General features: G+C 39.1%; 1 protein-coding gene across 1 annotated transcript; it reads left to right on the top strand.

The window, feature by feature from the left end:
- Positions 1 to 2,224: 2,224 nt before the first annotated feature.
- On the top strand, positions 2,225 to 18,997 carry TGDS (TDP-glucose 4,6-dehydratase). The gene is made up of 12 exons (XM_065896219.1): positions 2,225 to 2,310; positions 4,279 to 4,345; positions 5,305 to 5,373; positions 6,577 to 6,667; positions 9,739 to 9,881; positions 12,086 to 12,184; positions 13,150 to 13,209; positions 14,549 to 14,592; positions 15,197 to 15,362; positions 16,787 to 16,845; positions 17,599 to 17,696; positions 18,927 to 18,997. The coding sequence occupies exons 1-12, from the start codon at positions 2,225 to 2,227 to the stop codon at positions 18,995 to 18,997; spliced, it is 1,053 nt and encodes a 350-aa protein (XP_065752291.1).
- Positions 18,998 to 24,593: the final 5,596 nt, after the last annotated feature.

Genomic DNA, 24,593 nt, shown 5'->3' with positions numbered 1-24,593 from the left:
TCATATATACCCAGCGTTTTCTATATCTCTGGATGACCAGGAATAAACTGGAGATATTAATATGAGATTTTTATTTATTAAAATATTTATTAAAATATTTTATTTATTTTTAATTATGAAAGTAATTATGCAGCTTAGAAAAAAATTCAGTCAGAAAAGTACGAGGAAAAAAAAGTATGAAGTAAAAATTGAAGTCCTCATTTCCTTCTTTCCCTGCTCATACGGATACCCAAAGGTAACTCCTTGTTATTAGTTTAGGGTGGATCCTTTAAGATGTGCATTTACAAATTATGTGGTGTTTGCAAATCAAGGACAGGAATAAAATTGGTCCTGAAAAAAGTCTGAACATTGGCCTTGAATACTGTGAATATTTCTTCTTCACTTTCTTCTCTTCATAATCAACTTTGTTTTTCTCTCTCACTGAAGACAGGCTTCTTCTTTTTTTTTTTTTTTTTTTTTGCGGTACGCGGGCCTCTCACTGTTGTGGCCTCTCCCGCTGCGAAGCACAGGCTCCGGACACTCAGGCCCAGCGGCCATGGCGCACAGGCCCAGTTGCTCCGCGGCATGTGGGATCTTCCCGGATCGGGGCACGAACCCGTGTCCCCTGCATCGGCAGGCGGACTCTCAACCACTGTGCCACCAGGGGAGCCCCCAAAACAGGCTTCTTGATTCGTTTCATTTGAATGAGTATAGCTACCAACAAGTTGCAAGTTTTTATCGGTCCTCAGAGTTCAAGAAGAGCAACCGCACTATGCTAAAACCTCAGTCCAATTCCAAATCCCAGGAAGAGGATTCAGCTAGCCTATGGTGAGTCAGATGTACATCCTGTGGTCTGCCTGGGTGCGTCAACTTGGGGAGATGATAAAGGGTAGGGAAGTCTGGTCAGATAGAACAGTAAGTATTCACTACAATATATTTTGGTCCTCATTCCATGTTGGTACATTATTTTTAAAGGCTATATATCAGCCCATTGCATTGAAGAAGTGAGACAATACTAGTAGGCATTTAGATTGTATCCAGTTTTTCATTATAGCAATGAACATACTTATGTTTTTCTGCAATTATCTATATTATACATCATGAAATTTGGGGATCATAGAGTGGTGTGTACATTTGAACTTTTCATTATGTTACCACTTGGCACCCCAAAATGGCTGTAACAAATGACACATCCACATATACTGGGTATTCCCATTCTTCTTAGACTTCACCAGCACATTATGTGGAAAACAAAAACAAAAAACCAAGATATTTATCATCTGAATAAACAGTATTTACTGATGGTTTATTCTGTACCTGGCCTGGTCCTGAAGCCTTGGGATTATAGCAGGAAACAAAACAAAGGCCCTACCTTCATGGAACAGTAACAATGAGCAATTCAACATAAATGTTGAAGATGGCTATGGAGAAAAATAAAGAAGGGTAAAGTGGCTCGGCAGGGCTCGGGTACAGCTTGCTATTTTAACTGCAGTGATCAAGGAGGGACTCTCCACTAGGGTGGCATTCAAGCTGATACCTGAGGGTAAAAACTAGGCAGACATCTGAGGAAAGTGCACCCAAGCCCAAGAGAAGAAGCATGCCTGGGAAATGCAAGGAAGACCAAAGGAGGGCAGGGAGGCTGAGGCAGGGTGGGCAGTAGGGAGAGAACAGTAGGAAAGGATCTAAGTATGGGATCTAGGGAACATCTTTACCACGACTGCAAGCGGCCTGCACTGTCTGTAAATGGTGCCGACGAGAAAGTAAAAGGCCATTTTGCAATTCCAACCTCCCATCTCCACAGTTTGCAAGAGAACTAAGAGAACTGGAGTTCTCAGCTCAACCGGTGAGTAATCTGTGGAGATCGCTGTAGTTCAAGAATGAAAAGAAGGTAATCATTCCTAACGCCGACCACATGTGTAGCTAAGTAAAGCCTAATCCACAGTGGTGTCATCTGCCCCGGAACCTTTAAGACCCTACTTTCCCAGCTACCCCAGTCACTCCAGTCCTCCGAGGTGTTGGCAGAGAAGAGCTGCGCCTGCGCAGTGGCGCTGCGCGGACCGCACACCCGGAGGCCCCGCCCAGCCGTCAGTGGGCGGGGACAAGTCAGCCCGAGCTCCGGAAGCGACCGCTGCCTGCCCCGTTAACGTGTCGGGGGAGGGAGACGCGTCGCAAAAAGTCGTAGTGGAACTTCCCTACGATCTACAAACGTGGTGTTTTACGGTTCCAGTCCCTGCTGAGCTGGGAGATGTCGGCTGCGGGACGGCCCGAGCCCTTGCGTCCTCCCAACGGCTTTGCGAAGCGGGTCCTGGTGACCGGGGGTGCTGGTTTCATGTAGGTAACGGCGCCGCTGGCAGAGTAGTGGCTCCCCAGAAACCCCAACCTTTCCCTGCGCCTCCGTTTGCCCTTGGCAATTTGGGATCAGCTTCGGGGATCTGATTGACAGGGGGAGGGTCTTAACGCACGACTAGGATCATCCCACTTTCTCTCCACTTCCCGGCCTGTGAAGACGTGCGTGGCTCCTTTGAAACGACTTCTTTTAAACGCCTCCCAAACTAAGCAAAAGTGCCGTGGTACTGTCCACCTTTCTGCCTGGCCCGAGAGGTACCTGTCACTCTATTGAGTGCGCCCCCTTTGCAGTAAGCTTCTCACCAACTGCCCCAACCCGAGCCAAGGGCCCACGATACACAGGCCTTGGACGTATAGGCTCCATGAACCGGTTTTGGGATTATGATAAGGGTTTCATTTATTTAGCAGACTTAAAAAAATCCTCTGTCGGTGTTTTGACCTGTACTAGTCGTGTGAAGCCTCTTTCCCTCTCACACCCATATTTAATCAGCAAGTCTTCTCTCACTCCTTCCAAAGAGACCACTTCTCATCCTCCTCCCCTGTTCTACCCTAGCCCCTGTTAATGTCTGCTTTTGCCTAGACTGCTACTGTAGCCTCCTGATTGGTCACACTGCTTCTACTCTTGTTCCCTTAAAGCCTGTTCTCACGCACAAATCAGTGTTTATTAAGTAAATAAGTGCGTAATTTCACTCCAAAGATTCCTGTCGGACTTAGAATAAAATGTAAACTCTTTACCATATCTGGAAGACTCTCAGGTGTCAAAGCTCAAACCGGATCTCCTATCCTTCCACCTCTTGCTTTTCTGGGCCTCTTGCAGTTCCTGGCACCCAGGAGGCTAGTTTCCCCTATTTTGAGGCCTTGGAAATTGCTTCCTCTTTGCTTAGGCTGTTTGCATCACTCAGTTCAGATGTTTACGCAGAGGTCACCTCCCCCCGGCCTTAGCTGAGCACCCTATCTAAAATAGCCCCTCTCCCAACTAACACACTTATCACTACCTGAAACTATATTGCATATTTGTGTTTACTTGCTTATTGCCTGCATCCCAACCCTAGGATGTAAACCGAGTGAGGGCAGAGACTGTGGTTCCCTCAACACCTGGAAGAATGCTTCCCCCCCACCATTAGTATATTAGATCACCTCTTCCAATCTGACAGTGGTTTGGAGGAGGGTACCAGGCAAGTTTCATTTAATGAAAAGGGGAGCATGGCCATAAAAGGGTGGAACAGTGCTGGTCCAGGAAAGGTACGTCCTAGAAAGTTCTGTGAAAGGGCTGTCAAGTACAAACTCTGAATTTATAATTTGTTCCTAGGAGCCCAACGTTTTGGTGTATATGATAAAAATCTGGTGGATCATCTCACTGAGCGATGCCTCTGGCTCCATTTCAGGGTCCTCTAAAACCCACTGTGCCACTAACTTCAGGATGGTTTCAGCAGTTCTTAGCCTTGGAAACCTAGGTTTACCACCTTACACCACCAAATTCTTATACCAAGAAATAGCAATTGCAATAGGCTACTGTGAACATGGACAACTCCTATGCTCATAACAGCTTAACTTTTACATAGTTATACCTGCAGTCTCTGAAAAGGCACATTGTCGTTTAAGTCCATCTGCAGTGAACACCACCCACTGTATTTATGATACTGCTTTACTACCACGCTCAAAGTATGCATGGACAGCATCATTTGGTTAATTATTTTCTTATACCCAGGACCAGTAAATTCTCTCTTCACCATAGTGTAAAGGGAGTGGAAGACTGTATATCAGTACTGTTGAGAAGATTAATGAAAAGTGTGGATGTGTATATATTCAGCATAGTTATATCATTTCTGTTATCTTGCAACAATTTGAAGGTATCTTTGAATAGATTCCTAATATTCAACAACTTAGGATAACGTTTGAGAATTTAAGGAAAAGGTTAAATTTTCTGCTAACAAGATACGCTTTTCTCTATAGTGCATCACATGTGATTGTCTCCTTAGTAGAAGATTATCCAAACTATATGATCATAAATCTAGACAAGGTAAGCTTTATAAAAATGAGCTCTGTGTTTAAAAGAAAAAAAAAGAGCCCTGTGTGCTGGAACTTATTTATATTTTTAAATATAAATCTTTAAAGTCTTGAAACTTTTAAATTTGTTATGATAGCCCATAACGTAAAGGTTTTAAGTGCAGTATTTTTACTAAAAGAAAATCTTCACTCTGAATTCAGTATTTAGTGTAATCTTGTGATTATTAACATTTTTTGGCATTGAGATATTCTGATTATTTTATTATATGATTTTATAACTGCCACCTCCTGAAAATTATATATTTATTTTAAAAACTAAAGTGCACGTAAATTAATTTAGTTTTGAGAATTTTTCTGTAATAATTGGAAGTTCCCTGGAGATTCTGAAGGCCATGATTGGTAATCACTGTGTTGTTGACTTTAAACACAAGATACAATTAGTTACCTTAATTTTATAAAACATAATAGTAAAAAATAGAGAGAGAGAGACAAAAAGTAATCTGTAAATCTTAATAATTTTTGCCTGCCATAATATCATGGACAGTAATTTTTTCCTCCATCTGTATACACTGATTTACCAACAGTTAACTCAGGAAAAAGCATAATGAGTCACAATATGTGTAACACAGGTGTAATTGTATTCAATCACTAATTCCTTTTCAGGAAGGAATGGTGAACTCTTACAGCCTCCAGTGGCTGAGGGCAAATCTGGGCAGGAAAATTTTTTAAAGGAGAGGCTTATAAAAATTAATTTTTTTGTATTTTGAAAAGGTAACAAAATTACATATTTTTGTTTGGTTTTTACTTTTAAGATATCAGAAACTTCTAAAAACACTGAGCGCAAACACTTTAAGAAGACACGTTTTTGTGTTATGATCAGAAATCTATAGTATTTTAAATAAATTGATATTTTATAGGAAAAGCTGTTATCACTTTTTGTGTTGTTTTTCCCCCATCCTTACTTATTTTAAGCTGGATTACTGTGCAAGCCTGAAGAATCTTGAAACCATTTCTAATAAACAAAATTACAAATTTATACAGGTATGGAAGTATTCTTATAGTTATATAATTATTTTATACTGTGCCTCTTTAGTCATTTAGACATTATATCTTTCTACTTTGTAAACTTGTGTAATATGGGCTTGGAAGCATGCTTATTAAAGACCTTTTTAATTTCCAGAAGTAACGTGCTATAGAGAATACTACTTGTAGATTGATACTGCATATAAAGCTACATGTTATTTTTAGTGCCTTGGCAGATCTGTGAGTAGCTGACTGAAATTCCATGGTGTGTGATTTTTAGGTCCTCACTAGCCTTCTTCATAAGGCCTTGCTGGTATTTAAAGAGATTGGTATAAAGTAGGGTATTACTCGGGCCAGTCAGTAGTCAAAAACCCCACCATACAAGCCCATGGTAGTCCAAAGTATAAACCAAGCAGCCAGGTCGCGGTACGCGGGCCTCTCACTGTTGTGGCCTCCCCCGTTGCAGAGCACAGGCTCAGCGGCCATGGCTCACGGGCCCAGCTGCTCCGCGGCATGTGGGATCTTCCCGGACCAGGGCACAAACCCGTGTCCCCTGCATCGGCAGGCGGACTCTCAACCACTGCGCCACCAGGGAAGACCTGATTTATGTTTTTTAAAGTGATTCTATAAACTCTCTTTTTAACCACAAATCTTAAAGAATATACTAAGCAAACATTTCATAATCTTTTTCTTCTATCTCAAAGTGTCTCCTTTAGTCACTGAAGAATTGTTGAGAATACGTATTTTTAGAACTAACGTACATATAACATGAAAAATACTCATAAGTTTACTTAGTTGTGGTGAAATCCATCATTCCAGTCGTTATACTTACTTTGAATATATTTCAATAGTGGTTATCTCAAACTTTTAAAAGTATGTTTAAATTTTTTCCTGTTAACATAGTTACCTTAGGTTGGCAAGAATGTTAAGAAAAAAAGCTGGCACAGTCCACAGAAGTAGTTGGTGCTCAAAAAAATACTGTTTTAGACACTTATTTGCAAAAACATATTTTGAATTGAATATCTGGTATCCTAGGATGCTGAAGAAATACCTCATTACTGTATTTGACCCCTCAGTTGAATTTTCAAGATATTCTCTTTTATACCTGGGGGAGGGGATTAATTTTTTTTCTTATCATGTTTTTGTTCATGAAGTAAAATGGGTATTATGGTTGGGAGTGCTCAATGAAACTTAGTTTTTTCATGTTTTTTTTTTATATAGGGTGACATATGTGATTCTCACTTGGTGAAACTACTTTTTGAAACAGAGAAAATAGACATAGTACTACATTTTGCCGCACAAACACATGTAGGTAAGCATTGTTTAACGATGGGCAGATGTTTTTTTCCAGTGGCTAACTAGCCAAAATCAAGGTCCAATAACGGGGTTAAACAAGTAGGTACTTAATGTATGTGAAAGAACATATACCATGTTTTACCAGAAAAGCCCATAGTCACTCTGTCATCTAGATACTTGGTGCTATTCAGATCCCTTGTGTTAGTGTAGGGTAAAATGTAACCTTGAATGTTAGCTTAAAACTGAGTTTAGCCAAATCCAGAATTAGTGATTACTTCTGGGGAAATGGGCCTTCAGCTATATTTTTATGTTGTTTTTCTTAAGGTGGGGGGTAGATACACAATTGAACATTATATTGTTATCTGTACTGTTTTGTCCTAAGATATCTTCTAATAATTTGTCTAACATTTTATATTGTGAAATGTAATATATATTCAGAAGAATTTAGAAGTAAGGTTAAATGAATAATGTGAATACTCATGTAGCCATCACCTAAACAAAAGAATGTTGCTGAACCCTCTTTAGTAGTAGTATTACTACTGCCTTATTACCTGATTTTTAAGTTATAATTTCCCTTGGTGTTCTCTGCAGTTTTACCGTCTCTGTATTTATCTCTAAACAGTATAGGTTAGTTTTGCCTGTTTTTAGATTTTATAGAAATGCATATATAAAATAACATGAAGCGTTTTTGGTCTTGCTTTTTCATCCTTGGAGATTCATCCATGCAGTTGGGTGTAGGTATAATTCGTTCCTTGTCAGTGACATACAATATTCCATTCTAAGTATACACCACAATTCCTGTGTCTGTTTTACTCTTGGTGGACATTTGGACTGTTTGCACATTGGAGCAGTTTTGAACCATACTACCATGAGCATTCTTACACATGCATCTTGGTACACATAAATACACATTTCTCTCAGTATATAACTGGAATTGTAAGATCTGCACACTTCAACATGGAGATAATTTCCAACTGTATTCCAAAGCAGTTATACCAGTTTCTTCTCCTGCAGGAGTATATGAGGCCTTCTGTTACTCTAGATCTCACCAAAGCTTAGTTGTGTCAGTCTTTTCCATTTTTGTCAATCTGAGTAGTGTGTAGAGTGGCATCTGATTGTGCTTTTAATTTGTGTGTATTTCCCTGATTACTGATGAAGCTGTGTACTTTTTATATGTTTATTAATAATTTCAGTTTCTTCTTTTGTGAAATGCTGTTGAAATCTTTTGCCCATTTAAAAATTTTTAAATCAGTTCTCATTGATTTGTTGGAATATATATATATGTGTGTGTATATATATATATATGTGTGTGTGTGTATATATACACACACACACACACTGGATACTAGTCCTTTGTTATGTGTATTATATATATATCTTCTCCCACTCTGTGGCTTATTTTTTCATCATTTTGCTAGTGTGTTTTGATGAACAGATGTTCTTATATAAATTCTCAGTGAATTTATATATCTTTTATGGTATGGAGAATGCTTTTTGGGTCTTAAGAAATTCTCTTTTACCCCAAGGTCATGAAGGTATTCTTCTGTGTTATCTTTGAAAAGCTTTATAGTTTTGCCTTTCACATTTAGATTTGTAATCCATCTGAAACTCATTTTTATATGCAGTATTAGATAAGAATCCAGTTTCATTTTTTTCTATTTGAATGCCAATTGGACCTCTACCACTTATGGGAAAGTTCACCAGTTTCACTGCTCTGTCATGTATCAAGCATCTATATGAGTATCTGTTTCTCCACTCCCCATTTGTCTTATCTGTCTGTGCCTGTGCTGATCACACAGTATATTGACTAATGTAGTGTTTTCATATCTGGTAGAAAAATCCTTTTACTTGGTTAACGATAAAGTGGTTTTCCTTCTAACAATTTATGAGATGCTTACCAGTACTTCCTGTTGTCAATCTTTGGTGGTTTTATTATATTTTTCCCTGATTATGAACGATGTTAAAAACCTTTGCATTTGTTTACTGGATTATCCCCTTTCCTATTTGTATATCTCTTTAGAAGGTTTCTGTGTAAGTCTGTTTACCATTTTCAAGTGGGTTGTCAGTTTTTTCCTTACAGATTTTTATAAGTCCTTTATATATTCTGAATTCAAACCGTTTCCACTACCTTTTTTCCAATCTGTGATTTGCCTTTTCACTTCCTTTCTATTTTATTTTATCTCATCTCACCTCACCGCACCTCAGCTCATGTCACCTCACCTCACGTCACCTCACCTCACCTCACCTCAGCTGCGTTGTGTGATCTGAGTTCCCCAACCAGGGATTGAACCCAGGCCTTTGGCAGTGAGAATGCTAAGTCCTAACCAGCAGACTGCCAGGAATTTCCCTGCCTTTTCACTTTCTTAATGGTATCTTTTGATGATTTGAAATTCTTCATTTCAGTGTAGTCCAGTTTATCAGCCTTTTCCTTTATGGTCAGTGCTCTTTGCGTTCTGTGTAAGAACTCTTTTCCCACCTCCAAGGTCATGCAGATATTCTCTTATATTCTCTTCATAAAAGTTATTGTTTTGCCTTCTACATTCAGATATTTTCCCCATATGAATATTAGTTTGACCCAGCACCATTTATTGAAAGAATCAACCTTTCCCCATTGCCACCTTTGTTGGAGATCAAGTACCCATATATGCATGGTTCTGTTTCTGGGCTCCTGTTCTGTTCCATTGGTCTTTGTCTATCCTTATGCCATGACCACACTGTAATTACTGTAACTTTATAATAATTCTTGATACCAGCAAAGCAAACCCTCCTACATTTTAGTTCCAAAATTTTTTAAAATTTAAAAGCATTTTAAATTTTAGATGTATCATTTCTTTTTTGAATTAAAAAAAAGTGTTTCCTGCAATATAGCACTGATAGTTTTCTGGGTTCTGAGAATTCACATGTACTGTGTAATTTGGGTTTAAAGAAATCAGAAGTAGCAATGCACCTTATGTTATTTTTAACACCATTGCAGTTGTGGTGAATGAAGAAAAGTGAATAGAGCTTTCCTTAAGCCTGAGTCTACTGTCTAATATTTGCTTTGTCCCTTGAGTGGAATTCTTCTAGCTTTTTCTTCTTTTTTTTTAGATCTTTCATTTGTCCGTGCCTTTGAGTTTACGTATGTTAATGTTTACGGCACTCACGTTTTGCTAAGTGCTGCTCATGAAGCCAGAGTGGAGAAATTTATTTATGTCAGCACAGATGAGGTCTATGGAGGCAGTCTTGATAAGGTGAGCTTAGAAAATGACTGTTTCGGACTTCCCTGGTGGCGCAGTGGTTAGGAGTCCGCCTGCCAATGTAGGGGACATGGGTTCGGGCCCTGGTCCGGCAAGATCCCACATGCCGCAGAGCAGCTAAGCCCGTGTGCCACAACTACTGAGCCCATGTGCCACAACTACTTTTTTTTTTTTAAATAATTTTTAATATTTATTTATTTATGGCTGCATTGGGTCTTTGTTGCTGCACACGGACTTTCTCTAGTTGTGGCGAGCGGGGGCTACTCTTCATTGCGGTGCGCAGGCTTCTCATTGCAGTGGCTTCTCTTGTTGCAGAGCACGGGCTCTAGGCGCGTGGGCGTCAGTAGTTGCAGCACGTGGGCTCAGTAGTTGTGGCTTACGGGCTCTAGAGCACAGGCTCAGTAACTGCAGAGCATGGACTTAGTTGCTCCGCAGCATATGGGATCTTCCCAGACCAGGGCTCGAACCCATGTCCCCTGCACTGGCAGGATTCTTAACCACTGAGCCACTAGGGAAGCCCTGTGCCACAACTACTGAAGCCTGCACACCTAGAGCCCTTGCTCCGCAACAAGAGAAGCCACCGCAATGAGATGCCTGCGCACCGCAGTGAAGAGTAGACCCCGCTCACCGCAACTAGAGAAAGCCCGCGCGCAGCAACGAAGACCCAACGCAGCCAAAAATAAATAAAATAAATCAAGCAGATATTATAAAAAGAAAATGACTGTTTCACCTACTTACCCCATACCACCATACAAACCTGTCTTATGAAAACCCACTCTGGCCTTTTTTCATCTTCTGATTATATACACTTACGGGATTCCCCAGAATATTATTCCGTTGTGTCTTCTGTTCAAATCAAATAGTACCACCCCAAATGGGGAACGAGAGCCTAGTCTGGTACAGATTTATATATGTAATTTGACCGACATATTTTGCTAGCGAGCAGCAGCTTTTCCCTGATCACCCAGTCTTACATCATGAATGTCATTCCCATGGGCCAAAGCATGTGTAAGTTACACTGCAGCATAAGGCCTGTCTCCCTTCTCTTCCACTCAGCAAAGCATATTGTACTGTCAAGGAGTGAGTGTGAAATTGTTGTAGAAACTGGAATCTGTTCTCCTTTGTTAATCATTTGTAAACATTTTACTTTTTATGCAAAGAGAGGCTCCATTCTCCAGTCTGTATTTTTCATAGTCAGTGTTTACAATGACCTCATTTTGTTTTGTTTTATTTTTTAAATGCATTTATTTACCAAAACACGTACATAGTGGAAAAAAAACCAAGTAGTTTGAAAAGACTTATAATGAGTAAAAGCAGACCCTGACCACTTCTCCTCAGTGCCCAATCCCACTTCTGAGGAACAGCCATTTGCAAACTCTCTTTGCAGTTTTTATCAGGTAAGCTTGTACTCCTGTCAGCCTACATCAGATCTGACACAGTAGCCAGAATGCTTTTTAAAATATAAGTCAGATCATGATATTACTGTCATCAAAACCCATCAGTGTTTTGACAGTGGCCTTCAAGGTTCCACATGCTCTGGCCTCTGGCTTTCAGACCTCATCTCACATTTCTCTTCCCTCACACTAGCCTCCTTGTAGTTCCATTGGACACAGTCTGTCTCAGGGCCTTTGCACTTGCTGTTCTGTCTGCCTGCCTTACAGGGTTGTTATGAACTTTAAAGAAGTTACTGCATGTAAAGTGCTTAGAAAAATGCCAGGCACATAGTTGGGTTTCAATAAATTTTTTTTTTTTTTTTTTTTTTTTGGCTGCGTTGGGTCTTTGTTGCTCTGCGGGCTTTCTCTAGTTGCGGCAAGTGGGGGCTACTCTTCCTTGCGGTACGTGGGCTTCTCAGTGCGATGGCTTCTCTTGTTGCGGAGCGTGGGCTCTAGGTGCGCAGGCCTCAGTAGTTGCAGCGCGTGGGCTCAGTAGTTGTGGCTCGCGGGATCTAGAGCGCAGGCTCAGTAGTCATGGCGCACTGGCTTAGTTGCTCCACGACATGTGGGATCTTCCTGGACCAGGGATCAAACCCGTATCCCCTGCATTGGCAGGATTCTTAACCACTACACCACCAGGGACGTCCTCAATAAATGTTTTTTAAATGTACTGATTTACATTTCAAGTTTGTAATATGTTCTCCGATTTTTCTACTTAGAAAGTATACCTTATACTTATTTTTTAATATGTCTTTTTAAAATTAGGAATTTGATGAATCTTCTCCCAAACAACCTACAAATCCTTATGCATCATCTAAAGCAGCTGCTGAGTGTTTTGTACAGTCTTACTGGGAACGATACAGGGTAAGAACTGACCTCAGAAACTCCAGAATCACTTTTCTTTCGACTTAGGTGTTAAAACTCCAAGTTACCATTAGCAACATTTCATTTTTAGGATGGCAGACATAGATGAAGAAAAGTTATATATTAAGGAATTTTAAAAACTGATTTCCAATATTGTGTGGACAGAGCAGGGACCTGCTTCTTCTTATCCAGTTCATCATTTAAAGGAATAGTTTATGTATATATTTTTTTCTGCTTCACTAATAGGTAGAGTGTTACAGCTAGAGTGAAAAGCCCTGTTGGAATGTCCTGATTCCCAGGAGTCCTCTGAGTGAAGGAAGACAGTGGGAGGGCAGATTCCCTTACCAGCCACTGCTCCTCTCGGCCCCTCATGAAAGGGACATAGATTTACCCCAGTGGCTGTGTCAGTGTCCGTGCAGGAGCCTTGCCCACTATGAATCATCAGCTGGAACCCCTGCACTTGGCTTCCCACTGATCTTCCAGAGTTATTAGGGACTGGGTCAGAAAGGCGAACCAAGGGATTGCTTCAGCTTCTCTAGCCTTTTGTGTTCCAGTAGCACTGGTCTTTTCCCTCCACGGGCGCTCTTTTTATTTGTAAGGGTTGGCCCAACAGAGAAAACCAACTTGAAGTTTAACATCTCAGGTGGTCTCTGAAAGAATCAGGTAGAAATGTCCTTAATTTCCTGCTATCAGACCTACAAACCCGCCTCCATCTGTATTCATCCTTCCCTTGTCTCAGTGAAGACACTATTCCTCTTCTTCCTTTTGGAACCTCTGCCTTTATCTGAATCCCGTCCTCTCCTGTCTTTTCAGGAACCTTACATTAGAAAAAAAATCCCTTTGCTTCTGTCCTTAAGGTGTGTGGAGTTATTCAGTCAAAAGTGCCCATATGTTAAAACTGCTTATCTTTAGATAATCATTATTATTGGACCCTTCCATTACCTTAATGTCGAACTCTCTTTAAGTTTCCAGTTGTCATCACACGAAGCAGTAATGTTTATGGACCACATCAATATCCAGAAAAGGTACGTTTTACTTTTGAATTCCTGATGTGTTTTAGTGATTGTAACTTCTCATTATTTAAAATAATCCCTCTTCAGTTATTTGTCCAAAGAATTTATGTTGCAATTAGCCGTAATTATAAATACTTTATAGGCCACATACAAATCTCATCATGTTTAGAGTTTGAAAGCTTGAGTTTAAGTCTCAACTTGATACTCACCAGCTGGGATGACCTTAGGTCCTTTGAGCATTGTCTTTAAATCGACGGGTAATGATAATACTTAGGAAGGATTTTGAAGAGTCCAGTGAGATGATGTATGTGAAAATGCCTTGTACTTTGCAGGATTCTAAAACACTATAGAGTACTCCCATCACTACTGTCACACCAGTGAAGACTCCTTCCTAGTATGCAGTCAGACCATATGTCAGGCTGTACAGAAACGTAGACACTAGTTAGAGAGTGATGCAGGAAGCTTGTACATGTCTTAAAGGCAGCCGATTAGCTGTTCCCCAACTCCTCTGTATTGTTGCAGGCCTGAATGTCATCCAGAAAGTAGTTTAGCAAATAAAGAAATGTAGTTAAAAGGCGGAAAATGTGTGTGGTTGATTCTGTATCATTAAGCCCAATGTTAAGTAACTACTAGTCTCACTGCCTAAATTTACTTATTTATTTATTTATTAAAATTTGTATCGGAGTATAGTTGATTTACAATGTTGTGTTAGTTTCAGGTGTACAGCAGAGTGAATCAGTTATACATATATCTCACTGCCTAAATTTACAGCTGGGTTTTCTCACTTCTTAGCCACTGGTTGCCTTGATCTGTCTGCCCAAAGGAAAGGGCCAGATCGTGATCTGCTGATATTAATATATATTTGGCTTAATTTTTTAACACTTATTATAAATTTAATAATTTCTTATCTCACCATGTTTGACACAAATTTTCTTTGAATCCAGTGGCACTGGAATTACTCTTTATTAATTTCACAAGCACTTATTGAGTAAGTACTATATGTAAAGTAAAAAGTATATGATTCCTGCTCGTATGAAATCAACACAGAAGTGAGCTTGCAGCGAGAGAAAACTGTTCAGGAAGATTTCTTCTGAACTTTTTCACTATTTATATCATTTTATCTTCATTTTTATCTAGCAAATAACTCGTATTTGTGAAATAGGAAATGATCTTACAGTTCTTTTACTTATCAAAATTATGATAAGTGTTTCTTGAACTCCTGAAAAGAATTAGAATTTGCCCATAAGTGTATTTCTTAACAATCATAATCTTTTAATCTTATGATGAGTTCAGGTTTATATTAATGAATGAATTTCCGAAGTCTGAAATGATAATTTAAATATTCTTTTAGGTTATTCCAAAATTTATATCTTTACTTCAACACAACAGGAAATGGTATGTTATTTACCTTTGTACCCATGTTTTTCTGGTATGCTAGAGTATTTAGTGTCAGTGTTTCTTGAAAATCATAAAGTGTTAGAGTTGGAGGCCTTAGGATTTAATGTCCCAACAAATTTAAGGATTCCTTCTACAGTCAGTGTAATAGTTTAAACAATAATTGTAAAGTATAATTCATCTTTATAATTTGATTACTAAGATAATTTTAATTCTTAAATAATCCATCCTAAAACTTTGAGTTATAGCATTAAAATTTGTCATCTGTCTTTATATAATTTTACTTTTTCAAAAGATTTAACTGAACTATAGATAGTCTTCAAAGTGAACTTAATGTATAAAATTGATGAATAAATATTTCTGTAGGGGTCACTTAATTGTTTGCCGCTTTCCTAGTGAGCACCCACAGTGGGTTTGGAGGTCAGTTAAGAATTATGGATAAAATCTGGAAGTCATGAGAATTTGTATTTTCAGTAAGAGATGTCTAGGATCCTCATGGGAATTGCCTTCTCTGGAATTGTACCCAATCATTGCCTTACCCTGGTTTGGGAGAGCTTACTTTTTTTTTTACACTTTATGATTCCCTTTCATTTCACCTTTTTAGCTGCATTCATGGATCAGGGCTTCAAACAAGAAACTTCCTTTATGCTACTGATGTAGTAGAAGCATTTCTCACTGTCCTCAAAAAGGGAAAACCCGGTGAAATTTATAACATTGGAACCAATTTTGAAATGTCAGTTCTCCAGCTTGCCAAAGAACTAATACAACTGGTATGTATATATTATAAAAGGGTAGTATTTTCAAAATTGTCACTAAATTACTGGCAGTAATCACTAATTTTGTCAAAATCAACAATTTACACCTTTGAAAAGTGAACCGGTAAAAAAAAGAACTTCATAATTCCATATGTATGCAGAGATGTGTCATTATTTGAAACTGCATCACTCATTTAGTCGCAGCTTTTCAGGAAAACAATTCCACAACGTTAAATGTGCATACCCATTGTAAGACATATTCAATTTCAGAAAATCGAATGTTAAATTGTGTGTCCTAGAATCAAGGAACATTGATATATAGATAATAGTTAGGAGTATTTTTATGTACTAGTGAGCATCGATTATAAATCTCAGGATTCAGTAAAAAGAGCGACTGAACGAATGGAAAAAACTTGTTTTCCTTTACACTACTCACAGAACACTCTGTCCTCCAAACGTGTGAGTTTTCCACGCCCAGCAATTCTCAGACACCAGCTCGGTGTCCTACTATTTAACTCAGTTCTGACATTATCTATTTGGAGATGGTGTCAGATCCCACAGGTTAAGGGCTCAGCCTCACAAGACTGCCCTCACTTCACATGTCAACCCCAAGACCTGGCTGTCACCTGTGCTTTTGATCAACGAGGTATAAGTCTGACGTAATTTGCAACAGGGCCTCACAGAACTTAGGAAAACAGTTTACCCACTAGATTACCAGTTTATTACAAAGGATGGAGGAGATGCATAGGGCAAGATATGAGGGAAAGGGTGTGGAGCTTCCTGCCCTCTCCGGTGTGCCACCGTCCCAGCACCTCCGTGTGTTCAGCATCCTGGAAGCTCTCCTCTTGGGTTTTTATGGAGGCTTCGTTAAGTAGGCATGATTGATTGAATCATGGCCACTGATGATTAGTTCCACTTCCGGTCCCCTTCCCCTCCCTGGAGGTGGGGGCAGGGAGGCTGAGTTCCATCTCTCCAGTCACATGGTTGGTTCCCTTGGCAAGCAGTCTTCATCCTTAGGTGCTTTCCAAAAATCACGTATTAACTTGAACTCTGGTGTGGTTGAAAGGAACTTATGAACAGCAAAAGACACCTTTATCTCTCATCACCAGGAAATTCCAAAGGTTTTAGGAACTCTGTGCCAGGAGCAGGGATGAACACCAAATATATATTTCTTATTTTAAATCGCAGTATCACACTGAGTAATAACCAAAAGCCAAAAAAATTCATTTTCTCCTATAGTTTATATAATGTGTATTCTCTCTGAGCTTCAGATGGAATTCAGGTTATAAAGTATGGAAAGTGTTAATAAAATGCTATTGGTCTTAGCTGTCTTCCCCACTTGGAGGAGGTTGCTTTTCTTGTCTTTTGAATCAGTTGTTGAATACCATTTTCTGGTCTCACTTTATAATTTGACTCGAAGGTCTTCTCCATTTTGACAGATCAAAGAGACCAATTCAGAGTCTGAAATGGAAAACTGGGTTGATTATGTTAATGATAGGTGAGTAACAAGTTAAAATATTGGGGAAAGGTTGTGAAATCTTAGGTACTTATAAGATTTTAAAATGTGTGGACTTAGCCAGAAAAGTTTACCTTTTTTGAGTTTTCTGCTAGAATGTTTTTTCCTGATAATAAATGTCATAACAATAAACTGTAGCATTATTATTAGCTGTGTGACTTAAAGAAAGTTATTGACCCTTTCCAAGTCTGAGATTTCCTTGAGTGTGAAATAGGGATAATAATATCTTGCCTATGGAAGTATTTTAAAATTTAATTTATAATGTATATAAACTACCAGACCCAGGGCATGGAAAATGAGTCCTAACAAGTTTATGTGTATTTATTCATTCATTCATCAAACATTTAGGTATGAGACATTGCATTCATACCTAGATTGTGGTTGAAATGAGAAAAGGGTAAGCCACAGAGAGGGTTAGCCTTCTGGGTTATAGAGGATTTTTAACATATACTTTATTTTACAAATATATAAGTGTGTCAGCAGAGAGAATTCTTTGAGAGAAAATTTGAATTATGGACACACATTATTTCTCTCAATATTTAAATTTGTAAATAGGGAATTTCCTGGTGGTCCAGTGGTTAGGACTCCACGCTTTCACTGCCGAGGGCCTGAGTTCAATCCCTAGTCTGGGAACGAAGATCCCTCAAGCCATGCAGCAGGGCCAAAAATAAATAAATAAATACATTTGTAAATTTATATCCACAGTATCATTTTAAATCTGTTTTGTTTTCCAAGACCTACCAATGACGTGAGATATCCAATGAAATCAGAAAAAATACATGGCTTAGGATGGAGACCTAAAGTGCCTTGGAAAGAAGGAATAAAGAAAACAAGTATGTTATGAATTGATCATTTGCAGGGAGGGGGAGAATCAGAAAAATTTTAAGGCACTAATTTATTTTAGGACGCTACAGACGGTGTTGTGGTGAATCACTTTCACTTTTCAAAATTTTACATTTAATGTATTTCTGACGTTAGTGGTTAAGTATCCTGAATTTCATAGACTAACTTCCAATTAGGCGTCCTTTGTCTTGCTAGCATTTATCAGATGCCTATTTCATTGATTCTCAGATGCACATTTTTTCACATCCTTGAGAGGTATGTGTTTTACAATCGCTAGTGTCTTATAATTATTATTTCACCTTTTTTTCTTTCTTACTAATATGTAAAGTAATGGTCCATCTTAAGATCAGGCATCTGAGATTTGGTGAAATAGAGACAGTTGCCGTCTTTGAGCGTCTTGAGTCTTTTTATAGTGAAACAAATAGGAAGCAAATTTAGTATGTGCAGAAATAGCTATTAAAATAAGTGTATATATAGTCTGTGCATATATGTTAAATTCTGTTTAGAAATGTACTCAAGAGAAAAGATACCCAAGTGTAGGAAAAAGTCTCAGTTCAGAGCTTGACATACAAAATATTTGTGTTGAATTTGAAAAAGCAAATTCAGGGACTTCCCTGGTGGTCCAGTGGTTAGGACTCCGTGCTTTCACTGCTGTGGGCCCCGGTAAGGAAACTAAGACTTTGTAAGCTGTGCACACAGCGCAGCCAAAAAAATAAAAGCAAATTCAAAGATAATTTATTATTTTTCAACTAAAAAAACTTTATTAATAGGATAGCAGCATAAAATAATTTTACATATTAACAAAAGGAAGTTGACATCATCTCACTGTGCCTATCATGCAGTATTGTGATGTTTACATGAACAAAATACTACACTTTTTTCCCTATGACTTTAAACTCAGTACAAGTGACTTATCTCCCTTTCCCCCTGAATTCCCTAAAATTCGAATGTTTTAATACTTGTACCAGCAAATTCAGTATTGAAGGACTTTTGAAGTTAAAAAGAAAAAAATTGTTGATTTTTAAATCTACGTTTTCAGGTGATGAAATAGCTTCGATTAACATCATTGGTCAGTTCAAAATCAAATTGTTTTCGTCATTAGGCAATAATACTTGCCTACACATTAGCTGACGGGCAGGGCTTTTCTTACTTAGCAGGGACTCAGTAAATATTGGTTAACTGATGTTTAGTTTTTTATTTTTGTCTTTTTGTTTTATCAGTTGAGTGGTACACAGAGAATTTTCACAACTGGAAGAATGCAGAAAAGGCATTAGAACCCTTTCCAGTATAACCACCGTGTGTATAGTCGGGACAGTTTTCAGAGAAAGAAGAAACTTATCCTACCTCAACAAATGATATGAAATCAAGCGACCAAATGAAGTGTCCTCTTTTCATTTGGAATTAGATTATGACTTTTTGTATAAAATTCAAATGTAAAATGCCTCAGTCTTTAGAAGAGGTTCAGTATTAGCATAGGATTTAAATATCAAAATTCTCTCAGAAACCTTTTCTCCTAAAAAGTAGGAACCAGTAAGCATAGAAAGACTCTTCTGTAGGTGTGGCCAGGAAGGAGGAATCTCCTGGTTCTGAGAACAAGGACAGGTAATAGCTCTGGGCAGATGACAGCCTTCGCTGGCACTGAACTCAGCTTCCCATCCTTTCCCACTGCCTAGACAGTCTCTGAAGTTTTTTAGGCAGTATAGGATGAGCCTTTTGCCCTAATTTTATCTTTTTAAGGTCTGATGTGCTACAATTGCTTTAAAAACGGAACAAATGGAAGCATATCTAGCACTTTTTATTTGATAATTTTGTACAATTAAGTTAAATATTTTTTAAAAGAAGGATGTCGTTTTTATATTTTCAAAATTGGTCATTGAACTATGTAAGTAATCTTGTGTCAGAGAAATTTTATCATGTATTTACTGTTTAAAATGATTTTATTTATAAAATTCTCAATACTTTATTAATGTATTATGTGGCTTTTTTAAAAATAATGTATGTTTTTGTTTTGCTGTAAAAAAGTTTTTTAAATACTTGATTATCATGTATTTTTAGTTCCTCTCTTCCCTAAAGACTTTAAGATGATTTGAAAAGGTAACTGATTGGATATTACATTCAGAAAAGGGAAAGGGTCAAAGACTATGCCCAGCTTCCTGGCCTCAGTGTGTGACTGGTGCCTTGTTTTCTCTGTGGAGTAGGAAGCAAGGTTATTAACTCAGAGGTGGCTGAAGGAGGGCGATAGGAGTGGCATAAGGGCCTGGGGCATGTGGAGCCTGGGAAAAGTGTAGTAAGCAGATTGAAAATTAGTAAGGGGATTTGCCAAACAGGAGTGAAACACAAACTGAGGCCAAACACTGTAATTGCAGAATTCTGCTATGTGTCGAAATAGATTGAGCCAGAGCTGGGCTCAGTGTGAGGCCCAGGGACTAGAGTTGAGTGACATTGACTGAAATGATGCTCCCCTGGTCTTAGGTGTGTAGGGAAGAAATGCTTCTTGGAGGTAGTCTGTAGCTCTGGAGAAAAATGGAGAGGGGAGAGGGCCGAAGGGAGTAGGGGTACGATCTCAGGGAGGCAACTGTAGGAAGTTACAGGCAGAAAATGGGACCAACTGAGAGCAAATAGTCTTTGGTGAAGTTTGGTCATTGAGGGTAGCTGACAAAATAAAAACACTTGTTCTGTGTCATTTGTTCTTGCACATATTTTTGTGATCCTTCAGGCAGTGAAAATACTCTGTATGATAATATGATGATGTCCATATGTCAATTTACATTTATCCAAACCCACAGAGTGTATATATAACACCAAGAGTGAAGCCTAAGAAAAACTGTGTCCTTGGGGTGATTATGGTATGTCAATTTGGATTCATCCTTGGTTAAAAAAAAAAACAACACCATTCTGGTGAATGATGCTGATAACGAGGGAGACTATGCATATGTCGGGACAAGGGAGGCCATGAGAAATCTCTGTACCTCCCTCTCAATTTTGTGATAAACCTAAAACTCTAAAAAAATTGTCTTACAATTAAAAAAAAAAAAAAGAACCACCTTAGAAAAGAAATCAGCTAAGTTGAAAGCTTTTGGTCTCCAAGAGCCCTCTGAAAGCTGCCCCTTCCTCCCTGCTCTACACTCAACTTGCCTCCATCTGCTTCCATCCCGCCTCCGCTGCAAGAGTTATCCCTGTCGTCGCCAGCCTCAGAAACCCTCCTGAGAAATGCCATCTACTCTCATCGCTTTAATCACCATCTTTTTTTTTTTCCTTTTTCCAATTTCAATTCCTTATCTCTAGGCCAGGATCTCTTTTCTGAGCTTCTGATCTCCCGTTTGAAATCGGTTTGATAGGGCCTCAAAAATTTAAACATAGAATTACCATATGATCCAGCAATTCTCCTCCTAGGTATATATTCCAAAGAATCGAAAGCCGTATCTCAAACAGGTATACTTGTACACCAACGTTCACTGCAGCATTATTCACAACAGCCAGGTGGAAAGTACCCGTATGTACATCTACAGATGAATGGATAAATAAGATGTGGTCTATAAAAACAGTGGAATAGTATGATTCCACTTGTATGAAGGACCTAGAGTAGGCAAATTCATAGACACAGGAAGGATAACAGAGGTTTACCGGGGCCTGGGGGAGAGGGGGAAAGTGGGGAGTTACTGTTTAATGGGTACAGGCTTTCTGTTTGGGATGATGAAAAAGTTCTGAAAGTGGATAATGGTGATGGTTGCACAACACTGAATGCACTTTAATGCCACAGAATTGTACACTTAAAAATAGTTAACATGGTACATTTTTTTAATGTATGTTTTAGCATAATAATTTTTAAAAATGTGTACCTAGACCAACAGCATTTTTATCAGTTGCTAGAGCTGCAAGTTCCTGGACTCCATCCCAGACTTAGAGAATCAGAAACTTTGGGGAGAGGGCCCAGTGATTCTGATGCGCCCTAATGTTTGAGAACCCTGCTCTATAATATGGGGAGATGAAGCCGGAGAGAAATGTGGTGGCCCAGTCATGGATGACCTTGTCTGCCATGAAAAAAGTGCTTGGACCTCATTCTGCCAGCAAAGAGTTATTTTGGGATCTTAAGGAAGAAATGGACATCGTTAGATTTGTGAGATTTATCTAATTCCTATCTTCAAAACCAATAACGTGCTCACTACAGAACACTTGGAAAATTAAATCAATAAAAAACGCACACCAGCCGTTGTCTACCACTGGAGGATAACCCCTGCTAGTGTTCAGATGTATGTTCTTCATTTCATTTCTTGGAACATATATATACATTTTAAAAAACCAAAATGGGATCTTAATGGACGTACTGTCTGGGAGCCTGCTCTTTTTCACTAAGCAGTGTATCAGGAACATTTTTACATATTATGAGATCTTTTGCCATTTTTTTTGACTGCAGAATTTTACGTGTTTGATAGCTCATTCTGGCAACAGTATGAAAGATAAATTTAAAGGAAGGCAAGATTGAACTCCTGCAGGGATCCAAGTTATGAAGTTATTGCAGTAAATCAGGCTGGTGATGATAAGGCCGGAAGCACAGCACTGCAAACAGGTAGCATCGGCGACAGACGTGGGAACTCTTCAGATTAAAAAAACTCGTTGATTGATGATACGTGGGAGGTGCACTTTCTTGGGGGGTATTTTAAGGTTTTGAATATCGAATTGGAAAGAGTGGAGAATGGTAAATCACATTTGGGAGATGGTGAGCTTTAGGGATCTGTGGGATATCCAAATGGAAGTGTTTAGCAAACAAACTCATGAATCTGATGTTCAAATTGGTGGGCAGGGTTTGAGATCTACAGATACATATTTGGGAGTTAAATGGCAATTAAAACCCTAAGAGGGGTTTAAATCACCCGAAAGAGAACATACAAAATGACAAAGTTGATGGTGGGCGGCATGATTCATAGGCAAGCCATGAGAAATACCAAGGTTTTAATTGCAGGCAAGGAAGCCAGGGAGAAGATTAAGAGGAAATCGTTTTTAAAAAATAAATAAAAATAGAGGAGTAGAAGAGAACAGGAGGAAATAACACCACACAAGCCAGTGGGACAGACATATAATAACAAGCAGGTGTCCAATTGAAGTTCAGTAAGGCAAAGACTTGAAAAGCACCCACTTGCTCCAGCCACGCTGCAGGCAAATTTTCTAGGGTCGTTTTAGTGGAGTGTGGGGTGAGGGAGAGGGAGAGCATCTGGATAATAAAGAATTGAGTAGTGATTAGGATGGAGGAATGGAGAAATGGAATTCAGACCAGTCTCTGCCCTCTCTCTATTTGCTTAAAAGCAGGACATAAAGTTGTAAAGATGTCCCCCCTTCCCTCCCTACCAGGAAGGACAGAAGTTAATCCCCAGAGACAACTGTACACCCTGATCAGCCCACAAATGGCACCAGAGGAATCTACATAACAAACTTTACTAACCAGTTTTTTTTTAATTTGTTTTTTTAAATTTATTTTTGGCTGTGTTGGGTCTTCGTTGCTGCACGTGGGCTTTCTCTAGTTGCTGTGAGCGGGGGCTACTCTTCATTGCAGTGCAACGGGTCTCTTGTTGCGGAGCATGGGCCCTAGGCACGCAGGCTTCAGTAGTTGCGGCACGCGGACTCAGTAGTTGTGGCTCACGGGCTCTAGAGCACACGCTCAGTAGTTGCGGCACACGGGCTTAGTTGCTCCGCAGCATGTGGGATCTTCCCAGACCAGGGCTCAAACCCGTGTCCCCTGCACTGGCAGGCGGATTCTTAACCACTGCGCCACCGGAGAAGTCCACTAACCCGTCTTATCTATTAAGATAAGTTCCCCTTATCCATTAGTTTCCCTATCTATATATTTACCTTCCCACAATTTGCTACCCTAGAAACTTGGTGTTTTTCTTTTGTCTTGTTACTTCTCTACAAATTTATTGTTCTTTTGTAAGATATAAGCCCCAGTTCCAACCACCTTTTTGAGTTACTCATCACTGGGTACTTCCATGAGTATATGCAATGCACAGGTTAATAAACTGTTTGCTTTTCTCTTGTTAATCTGTCTTTTGTTAGAATAATTTTCCATCCAGGGAACCTAAAATAATGGGTAAAGGGAAAACAGATTTTTTTCCCCTCTACATCCCCAAAATTCTCTTTATAGGTTGTTTTTTCTTTGTTTTGTTTTGTTTTGTTTTCCCTGTACCAGGCTCCAATAAAGGTCCACACATTACTTTTGGTTATGTCTTTTTAGTCTCTTAAATATAGGGCTCTATCCCCATCTTTTTGATTTTGTTTTTCATAACATTGGTATGTTAAAGATAGCAGGTCAGATGTCTTAGAGAACGTCTCATACTCTAGATTTGTCTAGTTATTTTTTCATGGTGTCATCTAACTTATTTCACCATTTTCTGAATTTCTTATAAACTGGAAGTTAGGTCTACCTAGAAGCCTGAGTAGTTTCAGGGCAAACAGTTTGTGGCAAGAAGCCTTCGTAGGTGATTCCATGCATGTTGTATTATAGGACTAGGAGGCCCATAAAAACTGGCTGCAGGACTTCTATTTACACTGACGTATAAATGATTCCTAGCAGGCCCTTTTCTGAACCCAGAGTTTTATCAGGAGACAGTGAATTGAAAGCAATTAGGCCTCAAGATTCTCAGAGTAACATTGGCATAAGATTTCTTCCTGTGCTGGGGGAATGGGCCAGGTTAGTGTAAGTAGCAAGATTTCGCATTAAGGTCAAGAAGACCATTTGCCTCAAAACCCAACATCCCCAAAGTGCATGTGGACCATAGATTTAAAAGAACTGCCGTATTTCAATAAAGCTGGTCGAATATAGGGACAAGCATGGTGCATTGTGACAGCCCTGGCCTGGGGGCTCTGAACAGGGGTCTGGTCCCACCTCTGTCACC

This window comes from Phocoena phocoena, chromosome 18 (genome assembly GCF_963924675.1).
Source record: "Phocoena phocoena chromosome 18, mPhoPho1.1, whole genome shotgun sequence".
Taxonomy (NCBI): Eukaryota; Metazoa; Chordata; class Mammalia; order Artiodactyla; family Phocoenidae; genus Phocoena; species Phocoena phocoena.
The sequence above is the reverse complement of the archived record's forward strand: the minus strand, read 5'-3'. Positions and strand labels throughout refer to the sequence as shown.